Below are 20,329 nucleotides of genomic sequence, written 5' to 3' on the forward strand. Positions count from 1 at the left end.
AAACATCTTTTACTTCCCCTCTTCTGACCTCTCTTTCCCCTCCGTCCCCTTCTGTCTCTGTCTCTTTCATTCTCATTTTTTTCTTCTTCCCTATTGCTTGGCTCTTCTCCCTGCCTAGACATTATTTTGTTAGAGGCACCCTATGCCAATCTTGGATACTGCCTGTGGCACCACTCTGGGTGGGAATGTGGCTTACAAGATTTCTGTTTCTGACAAAAGGCAGACTTTATTTTTGCACAGTAGATTTTTAAAATTGTATATTAGATTTTCTTCTCTATGTCCTTAATAAGTGTGGTTTTAGAAATTCTTACATACAGCCCCACAGCCCAAGTGCCTCTGAAGGCCATCAAAGGACAGAAATATTGCAGGTCTTCCGACATTACTGGCATGAATGAAAAAAAAAAACACAAAACAGAAAATAACAAATGTTGGAGAGGCTGTGGGGGAGATTGGAACTCCTATTCACTCACTGCTGGTGGGAATGCAAAATGGTACATCCATTTTGGAAAACGATATGGCAATTCCTTAAAAAGCTAGAAATAGAAATACCATATGATCCAGCAATCCCACTCCTAGGAATATACCCTAGAGAAATAAGAGCTATCACATGAATAGACATATGCACACCCATGTTTATTGCAGTATTGTTCACAATAGCAAAAAGATGGAAACATCCTAGGTGCCCATCAACAGATGAATGGATAAACAAACTATGGTACATACACATAATAGAATACTATGCAACTATAAAAAACGATAAATCTGCGAAACATCTCACAGCATGGATGAATCTGGAGGGCATTATGCTGAGTGAAATAAGTCAAATCACAAAAGGACAAATATTTTATGAGACTACTACTATAAAAACTCATGAAAAGATTTATATACACACACACACAAAACAATCTTTGATGGTTATGATGGAGGGCAGGGGTGGAGGGGAACACTAAACAGACAATAGATAAATGGTAACTTTTGTGAAGGGTAAGACAATACACAATACTGGGGAAGCCAGCACAGCTTGTCCAAGGCAAGGTCATGGAAGCTCCATAGACACATCAAACTCCCTGAGGGACCGAATTACTGGGCTGAGGGCTGCGGGGACCATAGTCTTGGGGAACATCTAGCTAAATTGGCATAATATAGTTTATAAAGAAAATGTTCTACATTCTACTTTGGTGAGTAGCATTTGGGGTCTTAAAAGTTTGTGAGTGGCCATATAAGACACTCCATTAGTCTCACCCCATCTGGAGCAAGGGAGAACAAAGAAAACCAAAGACACAAGGGAAAGATTAGTCCAAAGGACTAATAGACAACAATTACCACAGTCTCCACCAGACTGAGTCCAGCACGACTAGATGGTGCCCGGCTACCACTGCCGACTACTCTGACAGGGATCACAACAGAGCTGGAGAAAAACGTAAAACGAAATTCTAACTCACGAAAAATGAAAAGACCAGGCTTACTGGTCTGACAGAGACTGGAGAAACCCTGAGAGTGTGGCCCCCGGAGACCCTTATAGCTCAGTAATGAAGTCACTCCTGAGGTTCACCCTTCAGCCAAAGATTAGACAGGCCCATAAAACAAAATGAGACTAAATGGGCACACCAGCCCAGGGGCAAGGATGAGAAGGCAGGAGAGGACAGGAAAGCTGGTAATGGGGAACCCAAGGTTGAGAAAGGGAAAGTGTTGACATGTCATAGGGTTGGCAACCAGTGTCACGAAATGATATGTGTATTAATTGTTTAATGAGAAACTAGTTTGCTCTGTAAACTTTCATCTAAAGTACAATAAAAAAATATTGCAGGTCTTGAAGTTGTTCATATGTGATTGTCATTTTCAAATTATTCAGGATTGTGCTTAGGTAACTGAAATTCACTTTGATTCCTTAGATAGAGATGGTGAAATATGGTAATCAAGGAAAAAAAAAAGACACTTAAGTATGAAAAATGCCATTTATGCCTATGTCTAAACCTGTTGCCATTGAGTTGATTCCTACTCATAGCGATCCTATGGTCTAGTCATCTGAATTTTCAGTCTGAAAACTTAAATTACAGTGGTACATGTTTAAATGTACAAAATCTATTCCTCTAATACCTGTATCTATAAAGAAAACCTTACAAGTAGAAATTATTTGGTGAGTCTGTGGAATAGATACTAGTGTTTGAAATTTCTAAAATTATGAAACATTTAAAATGTCTAAATTTTCTTTAATGCATTTTAGACTCCACAGAGTAAAATATATTTTGGTGGCAACAAGTGGAATGGGGTTTAGAGAGTGAAGACAGCAAGTGGATGAGCAGGGTAACCAGGTGAAATATACATGCTTGATAAAGAGAGTGGAAGGAAAAGAAAGAAGAATACCACTATGAAAACAAGGAGAAGCAGGAATGAAAGGAAAAGAATTTATTAATAGAGACCTGGAGAAGATAAGGAGGGAAAAAGAAGAAATGGATGAGGAGAAAGAAGAGTGACAGAAGAGTAAACAGACCAAAAAACATTGCTGTCGAGTCAATTCCAACTCATAGCAACCCTATAGGACAGAACAGAACTGCTCCCATAGGGTTTCCAAGGCTATAATCTTTACAGAAGCAGACTGCCATACAGTCCTCCTGAGGGGCGAATGGTGGATTCGAACTGCTGACTTTTCGGTTGGCAGCCGAGTGCTTAACGCCTGCACCACCAAGGCTCCTCCAAAGTAAGCAGAGAGGACTGTAAATCTTGTTTTCTGGGCTTCATAAATGGTTTGTTAACAATCGATTCTGAATTGGAAGACTCACGTGCACTGGGAGTTGCTATTTTTAAAGAACTATTTCTTTTGAGTGGCCAGATCCGGAGGGTTATCTCAAGAATGATCTTGATACAGCTGCTTGGGTTAGTGAATCTTCAATTATATGAAAGCTGGAGACTAGCCCCTTTATTAGTCTATCAACAAGCATTTATTAAGCACATACTACGTATTAAAAAACTAAGCCTGGGTGAAAGCAAGAACTTTGCTTGGCTCTTATTCATCATTGAACTTTCTTGGGTGCTCAGTAGATACTTACAGATGAATAACAAGTGATACATGATCATGGACTATTGCTTCCAATATTCCTAAATTCAGTAGCATAATTTTAAATGCTGGGACTAAAAGCTACCAAGCAAACATTTCTGAAAGTTTTCTAGCTGTAACAATAGATGTAGCAATGGATAGGGCAGTATGGCCTTATTCCAAGAGTTTTTTTTTTTTTTTACGAGTAATAAAATGTAAGAGGACCCACTTGGAAACGTTAAGCGTGGGTATCTGGAATTTAAATTTATCTTCTTTTATTAAGATTCATTTTGTGGATACTTGCATAAAGTACCTTAAATTATTTTTAAATATATGTTTTTGAAACACCGTCAGGCTTTCAGAGACACAGTAACAATTTTTTTGGCACATTTGTTGAGAAATGCAGGTGCAGAGAACAAATCAAAATTACTTAAGAATCAAGTGCAGATGGAGGTTGTCAGTGTGTGTGTGTGGGGCAGGGGGGTGGTGAAGACAAGTTTTACCTTGCCCATACTGATCAATTTCACAGTATAATTTTCTCACCTTCCATTCATTCGTTTCTACATAAGCATAGAACATGGCATTCTGGCAATGGGAAACTTATTTTAGACATAATTAGAGATAATAAAGGGCCTGTAAACAAAAAGTTCTGAGGTTATCTATTAAATTTCAGAGGCATACAAAAAGAAATTTTAGGTCATTAGATAAATTTATAATATAAAATTAAATATTTATAATTTTAATATTGGGAAGAAAATGGAAAAATAATTGGAGGGGGGAATTTAAAAACGAAATGCACAAAATTGTGTATGTATAAGGAAAAAATTTAGGTTGATAAAATTATGGATTAAAACTGGGTGACAGAATTAAGGATCATTAAAAATTTTCCTTTTTCATTCTTTCATTTTCTGAGTACAGAATTTTTTCTACAATGAACATGCATTATTTTTATAGCCAATAAAATACATATATAAATAAATGCATAGTCTCAGATGATAAATTTTATATTTCATGATAAATTTTCACTCACATTTAAACTTCTCCAGGCCCTCCATTATTGAATGCACCTTAATCTTCCCATTTCCTGTAAAATAATTTTGATTCAGATACAGAGGCACTCATATAAAAACTCTTAAAAACTGATAAAAGTGTGAAATTATTAAAAATAATATAGCAGGCTGGAACTTCTTACATGAGCTAGAAGAACTAGCGACATTGGTTTCCTCTGGAATTTGGATAATTGTCTAGAACGGAAGTGATAGGGTGAGTAAGGTACCAAGAAGAGGGCAGCGCTAAAGAAGACTGAAAGCTTGAACCAGTGTGATTGATAAAAAGCACAGTATTATTAACAGAAGAAGAAACGGAAAAAGATCTGGACAGGGGTGGAAAGGGAATGATGTGAGCTTGGACTGAGATTAAATTTCAGGTGCTGAATGAAGAAGACACTTTTGGAGTAAATTTTAAAATGCTATATTAAAGGACAAATAAGGAGACTCAAATAAATGATAAGATATACCATACTCATGAATGGTATGGCAACATTGTAAAGCTGCATACCAAAAACCCATTGCTGTCAAGTCAATTCTGACTCATAGTGACCCTGTAGGGTAGTGTAGAACTGCCCCATAGGGTTTCCAAGGCTGTAATCTTTACAGATGCAGACTGCTATATCTTTCTCCCTCAAAGCAGCTCGGTTCTAACCGCTGACCTTTTGGTTAGCAGCCAAGCGCTTAACCACTTCCCCACTCGACAACAACTGGTTTGGTTTGTAAAGATGTATATCTCTAAATAAAACCACAAATTCAAAGCAATTCCAATCAAATTTCTTACAAGATTTTTAAGATAACTTATTCATAGGACAACAAAGACACACTTCTTGAAAGACAACAGAATTATTTTTTTTAAAAAACAACTTACTATTAACTGCCAGTTGAGGTATCAGCTCCTTCATTTCTCCATCTGTGAGCTCAATTCCCTTGCTTGCTAGAAAGTTGTCTAAGTCCTGGACACCAATCACCTCTCCTTAGAAAAGGCGAGAAATGAATTGCAGAAATACTAGATCTATTTGAGATTACAAAGAATGAAAAGCACCGTCTATGCTTAGATATAAGCAGCCTGGGTGGCATGACCAGTTTGTGATCAGCTGCTAACCTAAAGGTTAGTGGGTCGAATCTATCCAGCATGTTTGCAGAAGAAAAGGCCTGGTGAACTGCTTCCTGCTTCTGTAAAGATTACAGCCAAGAAAACCTATGGAGCAGTTCTACTCTGTAACATATGGGGTCGCCATGAGTTGGAATCGACCTGAGGGCAGCTAACAACAACATCTTTATATATATTATCACTGTGTACACCCAGACTTAATAGAAGGGTCAGAAAAAAACCTGGTGTCTTTAATTTTGGTTCAGGGAATCATAAGGTGGTTATAAGGAAGAAAGTACACCAGGAGTTATGAATTGACTGTTGGGTTACTGCAAATCTGTAGCAAGTCGAGCTATATGTAGGACTTGATTTTATTTTCTCTCCTCTTACTCCACTTGAAAATTCAGGGTTTTTTTTTACAGATCTGTTTTTTTTAACTTCATTTTTATTTATTTTTAAACATATTTGCCTGTACTTTGCTTCTCTGGTCACTATGCCTTCCAAGAATTTTATTAACCTCAAAACAATCAAGCGAGAAGTAATTTTTCTTCATTCATTGTAAAAACAATATAACATTAAAGATTAATGTAAAAGGAAAAATATATAATTCCACCACCCTACCACAGAACCCTACCACATTTTTAGTTTTTCATATCCCATTCCAGTGTTTGAGAATAAGACTGTGCTTTGACAGTGTGGCAATACATACAATCTTGTATTCTGGTTTTACAACCTGATATTATTACATCATAAACATGTTTCCGAGTTGCTACATAATTTCACAGCATTTTAACACATGATATCTCATTAAACTGACATACCATGGTTTATGTAGTGGTTCGAATACTGTTAGATATTTAGGCTGTTTCAAATTTCTCACTACTATGAGAATGAAAGTCTTTTGGCAGATATATTTTTTTCTTTTATTCTATCAAGTTATTTCCTTAGGATACATTTCTAGGAGTGGGGTTAACGGATGTCAAGCAAGCATCACATATATCTATACTGAAGTACTTTTTTGGGGAAAATTTCATAGAATTATTATTATTGGCATTGATATATAAACGAGATTAGTAATTATTTACCCAAGTTCAGCAACACCCACAAAAATGGAACATATATTGTATGAAAGAATTTAAACATTTACGAAGGGGAAATGTTTTTCTCCACCATTAATGACAAAGTATTAAGATGTTATTTATAACATCTTTTCATCATAGATTGCAACTCACCCTTGATGTGACTGATAGTATCCATCAAATCATTCAGATCAACTGTTTTATCATCTGTAAGGCAAGTAAAGTATACTTCAGAATCAGATAGGCTGATGTTACTGAGACTCACAATAGTTATGCTGCATAAAGCTTTGAAATTATGAACAACCATAAGAATTCAGTAATCTTTTTCCTAATTTTCCTTAGAATTTTATGGACTTCTGTTATCTTAGAAACAAAGAAAGCTTTCGATCTATAACAAAGCATTCTTATATCTTCCTTTTTTCTTTGCCTTGGAGCCCACTGAGTAAGATGAAGATAAGCAACTATTGATTATAGTTAAGGGTAGGGAGAGGGGATAAATAAATCTGATCTTTAAAATTTTTATTTAGTCAGTTAATTAACAAATGTTTATGGAGCACCGTCTATGTGCCAGACACTTTGCTAGGCCTTGGGGACACAAAAGTAAACAAGATGACAGAGTTCTTGCCCTCGAGGAACGTACAATCTAGCAGAAGGAGACAGACAATAAACGTGAAAAATAAGCAAAAAAGATAATTTGAGGTTCCAATAAGATGCTATCAAAAAAAAAAAAAAAAAAAAAAGGCAATAAAGAGTAATAGAGAGTGGGATTGCTTTAGATAGGGAGGTCAAGGAAGACCTCTCTGAGGAAAGTCTATTTGGGCTGAGGCCTGAAAGATAAGATGGGGAGTAGTCATGTGAGGAATTGGGGGATGAACATTCCAAACAGAAGAAAAGTATGTGCGATAGTTCAATGATGGGAATGAATTTGACATGACTGAGGGACAGAGAGGAGGCCAGTGTGGCATGGGCCAAATCATGCAGGGCCTTGTAGGCCATGATAAGGTTTGGATTTTATTCTAAAAATGGATAAAGTTATCCATTTTATTTATGCAATGGAATGCCATTTAAGGGCTTGAAGAAGAGGGGTAACATAACCTGATTTCAGCTTTAAAAAGATCACTCTGGCTGGTGTGTGCAGGATAGGGGAATGCAGGCTGTTTCAGTGGCCCAGGCAAGATATAAATGGTGCCTTGGGCTATGGTTGTAGCAGTGGAGAGGGTGAGAAGCGGATGGACTCATGACATGCTTTTCAGGTAGAGCTTAGGTTTGAATGTAGGATATGAGGGAAAGGAGAAATCATAGATAAGCCTAGTCTCCCCTCCCCCATCAATGGGGTGGATGGGGTACTGTTACTGAGATGGGGAAGACTTCGGACTTTTTAGGAGAATAAATCAATAATTAGTGTCAGAACAGGAACCATGACTCAGCACAAAGAAATATTGTACACTACAGATGAGGAATGGAGGCTGGATTCACCAGGGAACAGGGCAGGTTTTTTCCCCCCATAAAGATGGTCAGATGACTTTTCCAAGAGGATATCTAGATGTTATCAATCTTGTTAATTTTTTTTACCATTATAATGAGTAAAAAATAGTTCTGTATCTTGTTTTCTTTTGCATTTTCATGATTATTGGTGAGGTTGAACATCTTTTATGTGTTATTGGGCATTTATATTTCATCTTCTAGGGATTACCTGGTCATATTTTTGCCTATTTTTCTACTCTCAGTATTTTCTTATCAATGTACAAGGGTTTTTTCTACCTTAGAGACATTAACGCTTTGTCTTGCATCCATTCTTTACTAATTTATCATTTGACTTTCTTAAATTTTCTCTTAAAAATTCCCTTCTATTAATTTTTCTTTCAGCTTCTTAAGTGTGTGGAATCCCCAGGTATGACTGAGTCCCACAAGTGACATCCCTGAAACGTTTTTAAAAAACAGCTTTGGTGATGGTATTTCCTCATGAGTCAGAATTAAGTCTTTCTATTTACATTTACTTCATTATGACACTAAAAAAGCTACTTTCAGTACTAACAGAAGAGCTCAAGTTTCTCTGAAGGGCATAATGATGTCTGTAATACTTACCATCAGTTGATAGTTGCATCGTTAGTTCCTCAAGTTCTTCATCATTAAGAATAATTTCCATCTCTTCCACAAGGGATTCCACTTTGTTGATTTTGACCTTTGGCCCTTAGGAAAGAAGGGCACAGATTAAGAACATCAGTATTGATGCCTAAGAGTGAAAAATTCTAATTACGGTCATGAACCATAAACCTCAGTTGAAAGGTAATGCATAAGGGCACAAAGAAATTATTAACATGTATATACATCTATATTTATATATCTATATCCATATATTTTAATATGTCTGTTAAAAACAGGAAAAAATTGAGAAAGAGAATCACTGACTTGTTAATCGCAGTTGCCTTTATGGGAAAAGACTATTATTTCTTTATATCAGTTTTTTAAGTGGTACAGTTGAATAATTTTTTATAGTAGTTTTGTGTTTTCTTTAAATTTTTCTAATTAAAAATGTAAAAAAGAATTGTTTACACTGAGTTAGTATGGAAAGTGGAAACAGAATATTTTCCTTAATACTGGACCAGGGACTCCACTTCAGTTTTCCACAGGACGTAAACAGAGAGGAGTCGAATTATGGTATTGGCAAAGAATACTGAATATACCATGGATTGCCAGAAGAACAAACAAATCTGTCTGGGAAGAAGTACAGCCAGAATGCTCCTCAGAAGCAAGGATTTCATCTCACGTACTTTGGACATGTTATCAGGAGGGACCAGTCCCTGGAGAAGGACATCATACTTGGTAAAGCAGAAGGTCAGTGAAAGAGAGGAAGACCCTCAATGAGATGGACTGACACAGTGACTGCAACAATGGGCTCAAGCATAACAATGATTGCGAGGATGGCGCAGGACCGGGCAGGTGTTTCGTTCTGCTGTACATAGGGTTGCTATGAGTTGGAACCGATTCAACAGCACCTAACAACAGGCAAATCTGAAGACTCATGGTTGAAACAACAGCCAATCTATACAATTCTTGCCAGAGAACAGTGTTCGAAACTTCTTACAGTAATCTGATACTCTAACTTATATCCCAAAAGGCCAATAATGCTCCCAAAGAAGAATGCAAGTCTTCGGACTGGATTGTTCTGGTTCAAACCCCTGCTGAGAATTTGCATTTCCATCCCAGATATACTGAATCAGAATCTATATGTTAAACATGAGATCCCCAGGTGATTTTTATGTATAATAAATTTAGAGAACTACTGCTCTACTAGTGGTTCTCAGAAATGGTCCCTAACCAGCACCATTAGCATTGCCTGGGAACTTGTTAGAAACGCAAATTCTCAGCAGGGGCACGAGCTGGAATGAAAAGGCTTGAAGCCCTAGAAAAATGTTAAGTTATGAGGCATCACACTGGATCAATAAATTGGCAGGAAGCAAAGCTGGAACATTTAAAAGAAACTGCTAAGCGTTTAAGGATTTTATTTTTCCTTGGTCATTCATGTTGCTTCTCACTCACCATTGAGGGCCTTCACACTTTTTAGCAATCTATTTTTATACACCTTTCCATCAGCTGAAAGATAAGACACAATTCAGAATATAGGTTAAATGGTGGGGAGACTCAAAAGATGCACAACATCCATAATTTCACGGAAAAAACTTTCAGATTTGTTTGGAAGTTGATTCTATTTTACCCTCAAGTAAGAATGAAACAAAAAATGATGAAAGCTTTCTCCCTTATAAATCTACCCATTGATTGAATTTTAAAACATTTTATTTCCCAATTTCCCTCTTTTTTCTTCTTTCTCTTCCTTATTCCCTTGACTTCCCTCTTCTCCTTGGTTATGGTTTAGATGAGGCAGTGCTCTCAGGATGAAAGGAATACTTAGCCTTAATGGTGGGAAACCGGAGCCCTGGTGGCACAGTGGTTAAGAGCTACAGCTGCTAACCAAAACGTCAGCAGTTTGAATCCACCAGCTGCTCCTTGGAAACCCTATGGGGCAGTTCTACTCTGACCTATAGGGTCGCTGTGAGTTGGAATCGACTCGACGGCAACAAGCTTGGTTTTGGTGGGAAACTAGTGAAAGAAGCTGCCAACTCCCAGTATTACAACGTACAAGAGCAGGATTTCTTCTTGTGTGAGAACTGTGTTTTCTAAATGGGGTTTATAGAGCATACACCTGTAAAATTTTCGAAGTTCTCACACACAAGCCCTTAAGTCCAAGCTGCAAAGGATGTGCTAAATACTTACTGTCACTTGGCAGAGTTTCCAACAGCTCCATGTGCTCCTTATCAGTGAGTACTAGCCCCATTCTCCTCAGCACCCTTTCTAGATTATGGACATCAACCTTCTCTCCTTCGGAAAGATGGGAATTGTTAACATGTAAGAATTTTAGGAATGGACTACTGACTTCAAATTATGAATAATAATGTATGCAGCATTATCCTTAATTAGAAGAGCAAATTTACCATTAAACTTATTAAACCAAATAGATACAAAGGACACGTGGTGTGTGTTTTAAGTCAGAAAAATAATTTATGTTTTTTAAGTCAAGCAAATGAAAAGCTCAAATAATTCTAGATACTAGTCAAATACCATCCTATTACTTGAATAATGGTTCTTTTTTTTTTTTGGTCACATTGGCCACATTTCCTGGCTATACCACAAAAGCTTCGCCTTGAGATTGAACAGTCTTGACTTAAATTTTGGTTGCTTCAATAATGGTGAAGTGAAAAAACATTATTGGTCAAAATTCCACATAATACAGGTCTATATCAGAAAAAGAGCTCTGGTGGTGCAGTGGTTAAGTGCTTGGCTGTTAACTGAAATGTTGGCAGTTTGAACCCACCAGCTGCTCCGCGGGAGAAGGATGTGACAATCTGTTCTATAAAGATTTACAGCCTTGAAAACCCTATGGAGCAGTTCTACTCTGTCCTAGAGGGTCACTGTGAGTCAAAATGGACTTGATGGCAATGGTAAATACCAGAAAAATCCCAAATCAAACGGAAAGATTATGAAACAAACATTTAACTATTACATTTGTAGGGGAGTCAACTTACTTACGTCATTACTAGCCTGAAAATAAAACTACTGTTTAAAAAACAACTAACTTTTTTTCTACAAAGCGTTAAAATGGAAAAAAAAAAAAAACAAACCCACTGCCATCAAGTCGATTCTGACTCCTGGCAACCCTATAGGACAGAGTAGAACTGCCCCATAGGGTTTCCAAGGCTGTAATCTTTACAGAAGCAGACTGCCACATCTTTCTTCCATGGAGCAGCTGGTGGGTTCAAACTGCCAATCTTTAGGTTAGCAGCCGAGTGCTTTAACCACTGTACCACCAGGGCTCCTTACAAAGCAGAAAATATTAGTCAATAATGAATACCCTTTTCACCATAACTTACTCACCTGTAAAAGCTTTCACATCATTCATTGCCACATTCAGGTTAACCTTTCCACCCTCTGTAAGAAAAAACAATTCAGGCACAGAGACCAAATCTTAGACTTACAAAAATAATATGAACTTTTCAAGTTGTAAAATAAAGGGTTGGAATTCAACTGTTTTTCATGATTTTCTCTACTAACTCCTTTGACTCAAAATAATCAAGAAATGGAGGAATGAATATTATGTACCCTCAATATAGAGGGGAAACAAATTTAATAGTAGTCCCTTTTAACAGGACTTTTCCCTTCCTTCAGACCAGTAAGGGGAGCATACTTAAATAGACAAGATTTAATTTAAACCTAGAAGTCATTTATTTACATAAGTAGCAGATCCTTAAACCTTAACAGCATGCCATTTTCCCACTCTCTAAATTTTGCTTATGTCGCTCAAGCTGTAAGCTATCTGAGAGCAATCATAATGCCTTTAATTTTCTTTACACTTGTTAACTGCCATTGAGTTGTCCCTGACTCATGGTGACCCCATGTCCAACGGAATGGGACCATTACGACCCATAGGGTTTTCACTGGCTGACTTTTTTTGAAGTAGATCCCAAGTCTTTTACCCTAGTCTTTCTTAGTCTGGAAGCTCTGCTGAAATCTGTTCTGATCATAGCAATACGCAAGCCTGCACTGACAGGTGAGTGGTTGCTGTGCTTGAGGTCTATTGGCTGAAAGCTGAACCTAGGTCTCCTGCATGGAAGGTAAGTATGCTACCACTGAACCACTGCTACCCCCTATAAATTGCCCATTCCCCGGTACAGTGTTTTGCATATAGTTTGTTCTAGTTAAATGAATGAAACAATGCCAGTGATACAGAAGTAGTCCCACTGTTTGAGAAGAAAAATATATTCTGTCATCTCTCTTATACGAAGGTTCTGAAAAATATCTCACTAATAATAACACCTTTTCTGGTAGAAAGCGTTTTGACATACCATAGCTAATATGTAAGGACAGTATCACAATGAAAGTGATTTATGTTGATTTTTTTCATGCTAGGAATAGGAGCTATATAATATTGTGGATAATTACCAATGTTGCTAAACTCAGGAAGAGCAAGGTTCTAAATCCCCAGGCTGGCCACAATTGCTTTTTTCTTTTTCTTTTTCAGTATTAATTCTTCTTCTTTTTTTTAATTGTGCTTTAGGTGAAAGTTTACAGAGAAAATTAGTTTCTCATTAAACAATTTACGAATTGTTTTGTGACATTGGTTGCCAATCCTTCGATGTGTCAATACTCCTCCCTTCTCCACACAGTTCCCTGTTTCCATTCGTCCAGTTTTCTCGTCCCTTCCTGCTTTCTCATCTTTGCTTTGGGCTGATGTGCCCATTTAGTCTTGTAGACATGATCGAACCATGAAGCATGTGCCTCACATGTGTTATTGTTGGCCCTACAGACCTGTCTAATCTTTGGCTGATGGGTGACCCTCAGGAGTGACTTCAGTACTGAGTTAAAAAGGTGTCTGGGGGTCATACTCTTGGGATTTTTCCAGTCTCTGTCAGACTAGCAAGTCTGGTCTTTTTTTTTTTTTTGTGAACTTGAATGAACTTGAATTTTGTTCTACATTTTTCTCCTGTTCTGTCTGGGACCCTCTATTGTGATCTCTCTCAGAGCAGTCAGTGGTGGTAGCTGGATACCATCTAGTTGTTCTGGGCACAACTGTTTTTTATGATAAGGCCAATTATAGGTAAGAGTAGCATGGAAGATGTTTGCTGGTAACACTATACCTGTCAATCACTGGTTGAGACTAGAAGGCCTGAATTAGGAGAGAAGAACTATTTATTTACTTTGGGTTGGCATGTGCTGGCTCTACTGAAAGATATGCTGTCTTGCTCTCTGATGGAAGCTTCTTTTTTAATCAGGTTTTTAATGGGGGAAGCCCCTGTCTCTAGGTTTGAATCCAACGGCTCCCTAATGAGGAAATTTTAGCTTGGGGCTCATCCCTTAGCATTTTCTTCCTAATGAATTATCCTAGCTTTTTCTCTTTGACCTTTTTGTCCAGTTAAACTGGTCTTAGTCATTGTCATGGATTGAATTGTGTCCCCAAAAAATGTCTGTCAACTTGGCTAGGTCATGATTCCCAGTACTGTGTGATTGTCCACCATTTTGTCATCTGATGTGATTTTCCTTCTCTTTGTTAAAGCCATCCACTTGTGGCATTTCTGTTACAGCAGCACTAGATAACTAAAACAGTTATTAATGAAACTTTTTACTTTATAAAAAAAGTTATATATTTGAAGGAAAGAAGGAAGGAAGGAAAGAAAGAAAGAAAAGAAGAAGGAAGGAAAGAAAGAAGGAAGGAAAGAAAGAAGGAAGGAAGAAAGGAAGGAAGGGTGAAGACATATGAAGTAAAAATGGTAACATTTGTTAAACCTAGCCAGTGGGTACACAAGAGTTTGTTATACGGTTCTTTGTTTTTCTGTACGTTTGAAATATTTCATCATAAAATTTTCAAGAGAGATTGAAAGGCTTACTTGCAGAAGTCCTCATACAGAAGCCCTAAGATTGCCCCTAGGTACAGTGACATTTGAAATACTTACCATCAATTGGCAGATGGTTCAGTAGATCATTATATTCCTCACTCTGAAGCTCAATTTCCATGATTTCCATAAGAGTTCCCAGCTTACTGGCATAGATTTTTTTTCCTTAGGAAAGAAGTGAATGGAAATAAGAAATACAAGTAATTCCAAGAAGTGGAAAATGCTAGCTTTGAGCATGCATCCACCCTAACTTGTGATTGAAGTATATTGGCCATTTATAGTCTGAACCAAGATAGTCAGTGGGAATCAGGAAGAGAAAATATTCCCTCAACACTGTACTATAACTTTCAGTTGACATCCTCATGGATAAAAAACATTAGATAAGTCTGAAAGATTTGTGGAAAAGATAACCAAGATTAGAATTTTGCTATATTCCACTCTTCCACTAAATGAAAGCAAAATTTCAAACTTGTAATATTACTAACAATAACTTCCTCAAATTTAGTTTTACCCCAAGAAGAATGGTAGGTTATGAGACATAAGTTCACAATCAATAAACCACTGGAACAGTGGAATAGCAAGATTCTAATCAGTGAGAAAGAACAGGGATTTTAAAAAGCAAATGCAAAGCACAATAAATTTCAGCTGCTGTTCTCATGATCCTTACCTTCAAGAGGCTTCACACTATCCAGTAATCTTTTCTTATACACCTTTCTATCACCTGTAAGATATGGTAAAATTTAGGTCAAAGAGAAAGGATATAAAATCTATAATTTCATAAATAAAGACATTTTATATGATTCATCTAGAAAATTACACAACTCGAAGAATGTAATCAATGTCACCAAATGGTACATGCAGAAACTGGTGAACTGGTGTATGTCTTGCTGTGTATATTCTCAACAACAACAAAATAAATAAAATTATATAAAAAAATAGATAACAACCCAAACAGTAATATCAACAAAAACCCCAATACCGTCGAGTCGATTCTGACTCATAGCGACCCTATAGCACAGAGCAGAACCTCCCAATAGGGTTTCCAAGGCTGTAAATCTTTACGGAAGCAGACTGCCACAGCTTTCTCCCGTGAAGCTACTGGTGGGTTTGAACTGATGACCTTTTGATTAGCAGCTGAGTGTTTTAGCCATTGCACCACCAGGGCTCCTAAACAGTAATATCAACTATTTAAATGAAAAATTAAAAAAAATGTTTTCTAAACAAACTTTTTCCATAAATGGAGGTAAAATTCAGTAGGGACTGAGAACAGCGTATATTCTCCAACCCAACCCATTCCCATGGGTCCTATCTGTCCTCAGAGGCCTCTATCCACCTGCAGTGTTGACAGAGCCCTCAGCACCAGTGTGTGCCGGCAGTAGTCCCCATCACAGTCCATCTGCTGCTTTCTGCATCTCTATTCTGCTCTCTCAGAGCCAAAGTCCTCAGATGGCTGCAGCTCTTGTAACTGGCCCCTTGAGAAGGAACTGAGAGAATGCCAGTTGACTTGACAGTGAGTGGCCACAGCCTTAGGAGTACATGTGAGAATGCAGATGGACACAGGGCTTTTGCTGACCAGAATGCTACTTCTGCCCACAGGGGTGCTAGCTCCTTGACAATGTCCAGGCTTACTCTTGCCTAGGGGGCTTTCGGGAACAGGAACTATGAGGTGGCAGGGGGGAAGGATGTCTATGGGGGAGGTCCTGGGATGGGTAGAGGGAACAGGTGAAGCACAGGCTGGCCTCGGGGGTCTCTGGGAGGGGGGAGCCTACGCAAGTGTCCAGGAGGTGAAACTTCTGCAGGGCTGACTGGTTGGGGCACTGACCAATCAGGATGGATACTGACAGTGTAAGCACAGGGTCCTGGAGGTTCCCTACTCTTAGGTGTTTACTTTTTAGTTGCTGGATTTTGAGGAGATAGGAGGGCTACCAAGGGGCAGATTGAGGATCTGGGGTGAATTCAGGAGGCTACAGAAGAATTTAGCTGTGTAACTGTTAAAATATTTACTAGGGACCTACTGGCAGAAATGGAAAAGGGAAGTTTTTCACTTAAAATTTCCAACTCATAGTGACCCTATGTACAACAGAACGAAACACTGCCTGGTCCTGTGCCATCCTCACAATCGTTGTTATGTTTGAGCCCATTGTTGGCAGCCACTTTGTCAATCCATCTTGTCATTTCTCGCTTCCAAATTAAAGTACAAGTGACAAGCACAGGGTTTCTCATATCAGAACTGCATTTTTCTTAGTGGTTTTCACAGGGCACCAGATAGTTCTTACCCAGAAGCCCCCAATACCACATTTCCCTGAACACCATGGTGGTATGTTAAATACTCACTATGGACTGGCAGAGTTTTTAACAGCATCAAGTGTTCTTTGTCAGTGACCTCGATTCCCATGTTTGCCAGGACATTTTTTAAATCACTAGCATCAATCTTTTCTCCTTTGAATAGATAAAAATTGTTTCAGGTAACAATGTTAGGAGATATTTAATTATTCCAAATTATGAAAAATATAATCCAATATAGCACTATTTCCAGTTGCAGGATGAAGTATAAATATATGCACTGACTTCAGTTACATAGAATTACTGTGAAATTCACTACTTGAAGGGGTTCTTTAAGCTAACTAAGATAAAATTTAACTTGTATAGGTCAGTATAGCATGGAGTAACAGTATATATGATGGTATATAGATGACCATGACTTATGATAGTATATAGATGACGAATCTACATATCTACTACTTGCAAGTAATATCTCTTACTACTTCATGGCTTGAATTATGGGACTATGTTCATAGTAACCATTTGTGTTCACCTATATTTTGGTTCTTTAAACACTAGTAAATTAAATACATTACTGGCCAAAATATTGGGTAAGTTAATATCTCTTTTTTTGAATGCCCACACTTTTCTTAAAACTCTAATAATATAAACTATTGTCAATAAGACACAATTACCAATAAACAGGCAAAAGAACAGAATGAACATATCAGTGGTGACTGTTGTTGTTGTTAGGTGCCTTCAAGTCGGTTCCAACTCATAGTGACCCTATGTACTGCCTGGTCCTGCGCCATCCTCACAATTGTTGTTATGTCTGAGCCCATTGTTGCAGCCACTTTGTCAATCCATCTTGTCAAGGGTCTTCCTCTTTTTCAATGACCCTCTACTTTAACGAGCATGATGTCCTTCTCTAGGGACTGGTCCCTCCTGATAACATGTCCAAAGTACGCAAGACAAGTCTCACCATCCTCGCTTCCAAGGAGCACTCTAGCTGTATTTCTTCCAAGACAGAATTGTTTGTTCTTCTGGTAGTCCATGAGATAGTCAATATTCTTCGTCAACACCATAATTCAAAGGGATCAATTCTTCTTCGGTCTTCCTTATTCATTGTCCAGCTTTTGCATGCATATGAGGCAACTGAAAACACCATGGCTTGGGTCAGGAGCACCTTAGTCCTCAAAATGACATCTTTGCTTTTTAACATTTTAAAGAGGTCTTTTGTAGCAGATTTGCCCAATGGACTATGTCGTTTGATTTCCTGACTGCTGCTTCCATGGGTGTTGATTGTGGATCCAAGTAAAATGAAACCCTTGACAACATCAATCTTTTCTCCACTTATCATGATGTTGCTTATTGGTCCACTTGTGAGGATTTTTGTTTTCTTTATGTTGAGGTGTACAACACCTCAATCCTGAAGGCTGTAGTCTTTGATCTTCATCATTAAGTGCTTCAAGCTCTCTTTCACTTTCAGCAAGCAAGGTTGTGTCATCTGCATAACACAGGTTGTTAATCAGTCTTCCACCAATCCTGATGTCACATTCTTCATATTAATCCAGCTTCTTGGATTATTTGCTCAGCATAAAGACTGAATAAGTATGGTGAAAGGATACAACTCTGATGCACACCTTTCTTGATTTTAAACCATGCAGTATCTCCTTGTTCTGTTAGAATGATTGGCCTTTGGTCTATGTACAGGTTCCACATGAGCACAATTAAGCATTCTGGAATTCTCATTCTTTGCAATGTTATCCATAATTTGTTATGATCCACACAGTCGAATGCCTTTGCATAGTCAATAAAATACAGGTAAACATCTTTCTGGTATTCTCTGCTTTCAGCCAAGATCCATCTGACATCAGCAATGATATCCCTCGTTGCACGCCCTCCTCTGAATCTGGCTTGAATTTCTGTCAGTTCCCTGACAATGTACTGCTGCAACCGCTTTTGAATGATCTTCAGCAAAATTTTACTTGCTATGCTACATTAATGATATTGTTCGACAATTTCCACATTCTGTTGGATCACTTTCTTTGGAATGGGAACAAATATGGATCTCTTCCAGTCGGTTGGCCAGGTAGCTGTCTTCCAAATTTCTTGGCATGGACAATTGAGTACCTCTAGCACTGCAACTGCATCTGTCTGTTGAAACATCTCACTTGGTATTCCGTCAATTCTTGGAGCCTTGTTTTTCGCCAATGTCTTCAGTGCAGCTTGGACTTCTTTCTTCAATACCATTGATTCCTGACTGTATGTTACCTCCTGAAATGGTTGAACATTGACCAATTCTTTTTTTTTGACCAATTCTTTTTGGTAGTGACTCTGTGTATTCCCTTCCATCTGCTTTTGATGCTTCCTGCGTCACTGAATATTTTGCCCATAGAATCCTTCACAATTGCAACTCAAGGCTTGAATTTTTTCTTCGGTTCTTTCAGCTTGAGAAATGCTGAGCGTGTCTTCTTCCTTTTGGTTTTCCTACTCCAGGTCTTTGCACATTTCATTATAATATTTTACTTTGTCTTCTTGAGCTGCCCTTTGAAATCTTCTGTTTAGCTCTTTTATTTCATCATTTCTTCCAGTAGTGATTAGAGGAGGTAAACTACTGATTTAAAAAGACAATTCTCTACAAAGCATCAAGATCTCAGTTTTATAGTGTCTTCTACAAATTCTCACTCACCTGTAAAAACTTTGGCTGCATCCATCAACACATTCAAACTAACCTTCTCATCTTCTGTAAGAAAAGTCAGAATACAGACTCAGAGATAAGATACTGACACTTGAAAAATTATATAAAATTCTTAAACTAAAATTTGGTGTGTGAAATTCCAGTAATTTTTAAATGCTTTATTCTAGAATTTTTTATTTTCAATTCATGGGAACATGTAATAGAGGAAAGGAGATCTAAGATTTAAGTACATAACCATTCAATTAATATGAATTCTTTTTTATTCCATAAGCTGTTAGTTGTTAAAAATCTTTAGAGCATTATGGTGAGTGGAGTTGGGTTTTTTTATTTTTTTATTTTTTTTAAGTCAGCACCATTCTATAGGCTAGTCCTCCTCCTTTCAGACTTAGTTCACTTGCATTGAGTAGATGGCTGGGACAGGTAAGAGCAGAAGTTCTCAGAGTGTGTTCCATGGACCTCTGGAGTCACCGAAAACTCTTTGACTTTTTTTGCAGTGTTGATACTGATGGTGCAAAAGCAATGGTGGGTAAAATTTCTAGCATCTTTGCATTAAAGGCAGATGCAACAAATTGTACCAGTAGTCATTGTGTTCTTTACTGTACACACATGCAGTAAAATAATGTCAGTTTCACTTAAGAATATCCTTGATAAAACAGCAAAAGCTATTAATGTTATTAAATCATAACCTTTCAGCATATATCTTTTTAATATTCTGTGTAATGAAATGAGAAGTTTGCATAAAACACGTTGGCTACATACTGAAATGGGATGATTTCTCGAGGAAAAGTGTTTGTGTGATTGAGTTGTGAGCAAACTAGCTGCTTTTTCTTGGAACATCATTTTCACTTGAGAAAATGACTGATGGGCAAACTGGTTATTTAGACTTAGCTATTTGGCAGACACCTCGAAAACGAACAAAGTGAGCCTGTAATTTCAAGAAAAACAACTGACAGAAAATATTTTAATGATAGAATCAAAGATTTCAAACAAAAATTAGAATTTTGGAAGCCTTATATCTGCACTGTGACTTGACAGTTTCCTACTGATCTTTTCTTTTTCTTTTTTTTTTTTAATATATTTTATTGTACTTCAGGTGAAGGCTTACAGAACAAATAGTTTCTCATGCAACAGTAGTACACATGTTGTTTTATGACATTGGTTAACAACCCCA

General features: G+C 37.6%; 2 protein-coding genes across 2 annotated transcripts in view; both read right to left on the bottom strand.

The window, feature by feature from the left end:
* EFCAB3 (EF-hand calcium binding domain 3) overlaps positions 1-4,108 on the bottom strand; it is a 36,363-nt gene extending 32,255 nt beyond the window's left edge. The window contains exon 1 of the mRNA XM_023729143.1: positions 4,065-4,108. Within this exon, the coding sequence (XP_023584911.1) occupies positions 4,065-4,089 (25 nt within the window). The 5' untranslated portion in view covers positions 4,090-4,108. The remainder of the gene's footprint in view (positions 1-4,064) is intronic.
* A 714-nt stretch (positions 4,109-4,822) lies between these two features.
* LOC111820181 (uncharacterized) overlaps positions 4,823-20,329 on the bottom strand; it is a 50,178-nt gene continuing 34,671 nt past the window's right edge. Inside the window, exons 13-22 of the mRNA XM_023729438.1 lie at positions 19,150-19,203; positions 16,530-16,634; positions 14,863-14,916; positions 14,256-14,360; positions 11,683-11,736; positions 10,525-10,629; positions 9,793-9,846; positions 8,338-8,442; positions 6,406-6,459; positions 4,823-5,056 (exon numbers count right to left, since the gene is read on the bottom strand). Of these exons, the coding sequence (XP_023585206.1) occupies positions 4,872-5,056; positions 6,406-6,459; positions 8,338-8,442; positions 9,793-9,846; positions 10,525-10,629; positions 11,683-11,736; positions 14,256-14,360; positions 14,863-14,916; positions 16,530-16,634; positions 19,150-19,203 (875 nt within the window). The 3' untranslated portion in view covers positions 4,823-4,871. The remainder of the gene's footprint in view (positions 5,057-6,405; positions 6,460-8,337; positions 8,443-9,792; positions 9,847-10,524; positions 10,630-11,682; positions 11,737-14,255; positions 14,361-14,862; positions 14,917-16,529; positions 16,635-19,149; positions 19,204-20,329) is intronic.

This window comes from Trichechus manatus, unplaced genomic scaffold (genome assembly GCF_000243295.1).
Source record: "Trichechus manatus latirostris isolate Lorelei unplaced genomic scaffold, TriManLat1.0 scaffold00028, whole genome shotgun sequence".
Taxonomy (NCBI): Eukaryota; Metazoa; Chordata; class Mammalia; order Sirenia; family Trichechidae; genus Trichechus; species Trichechus manatus.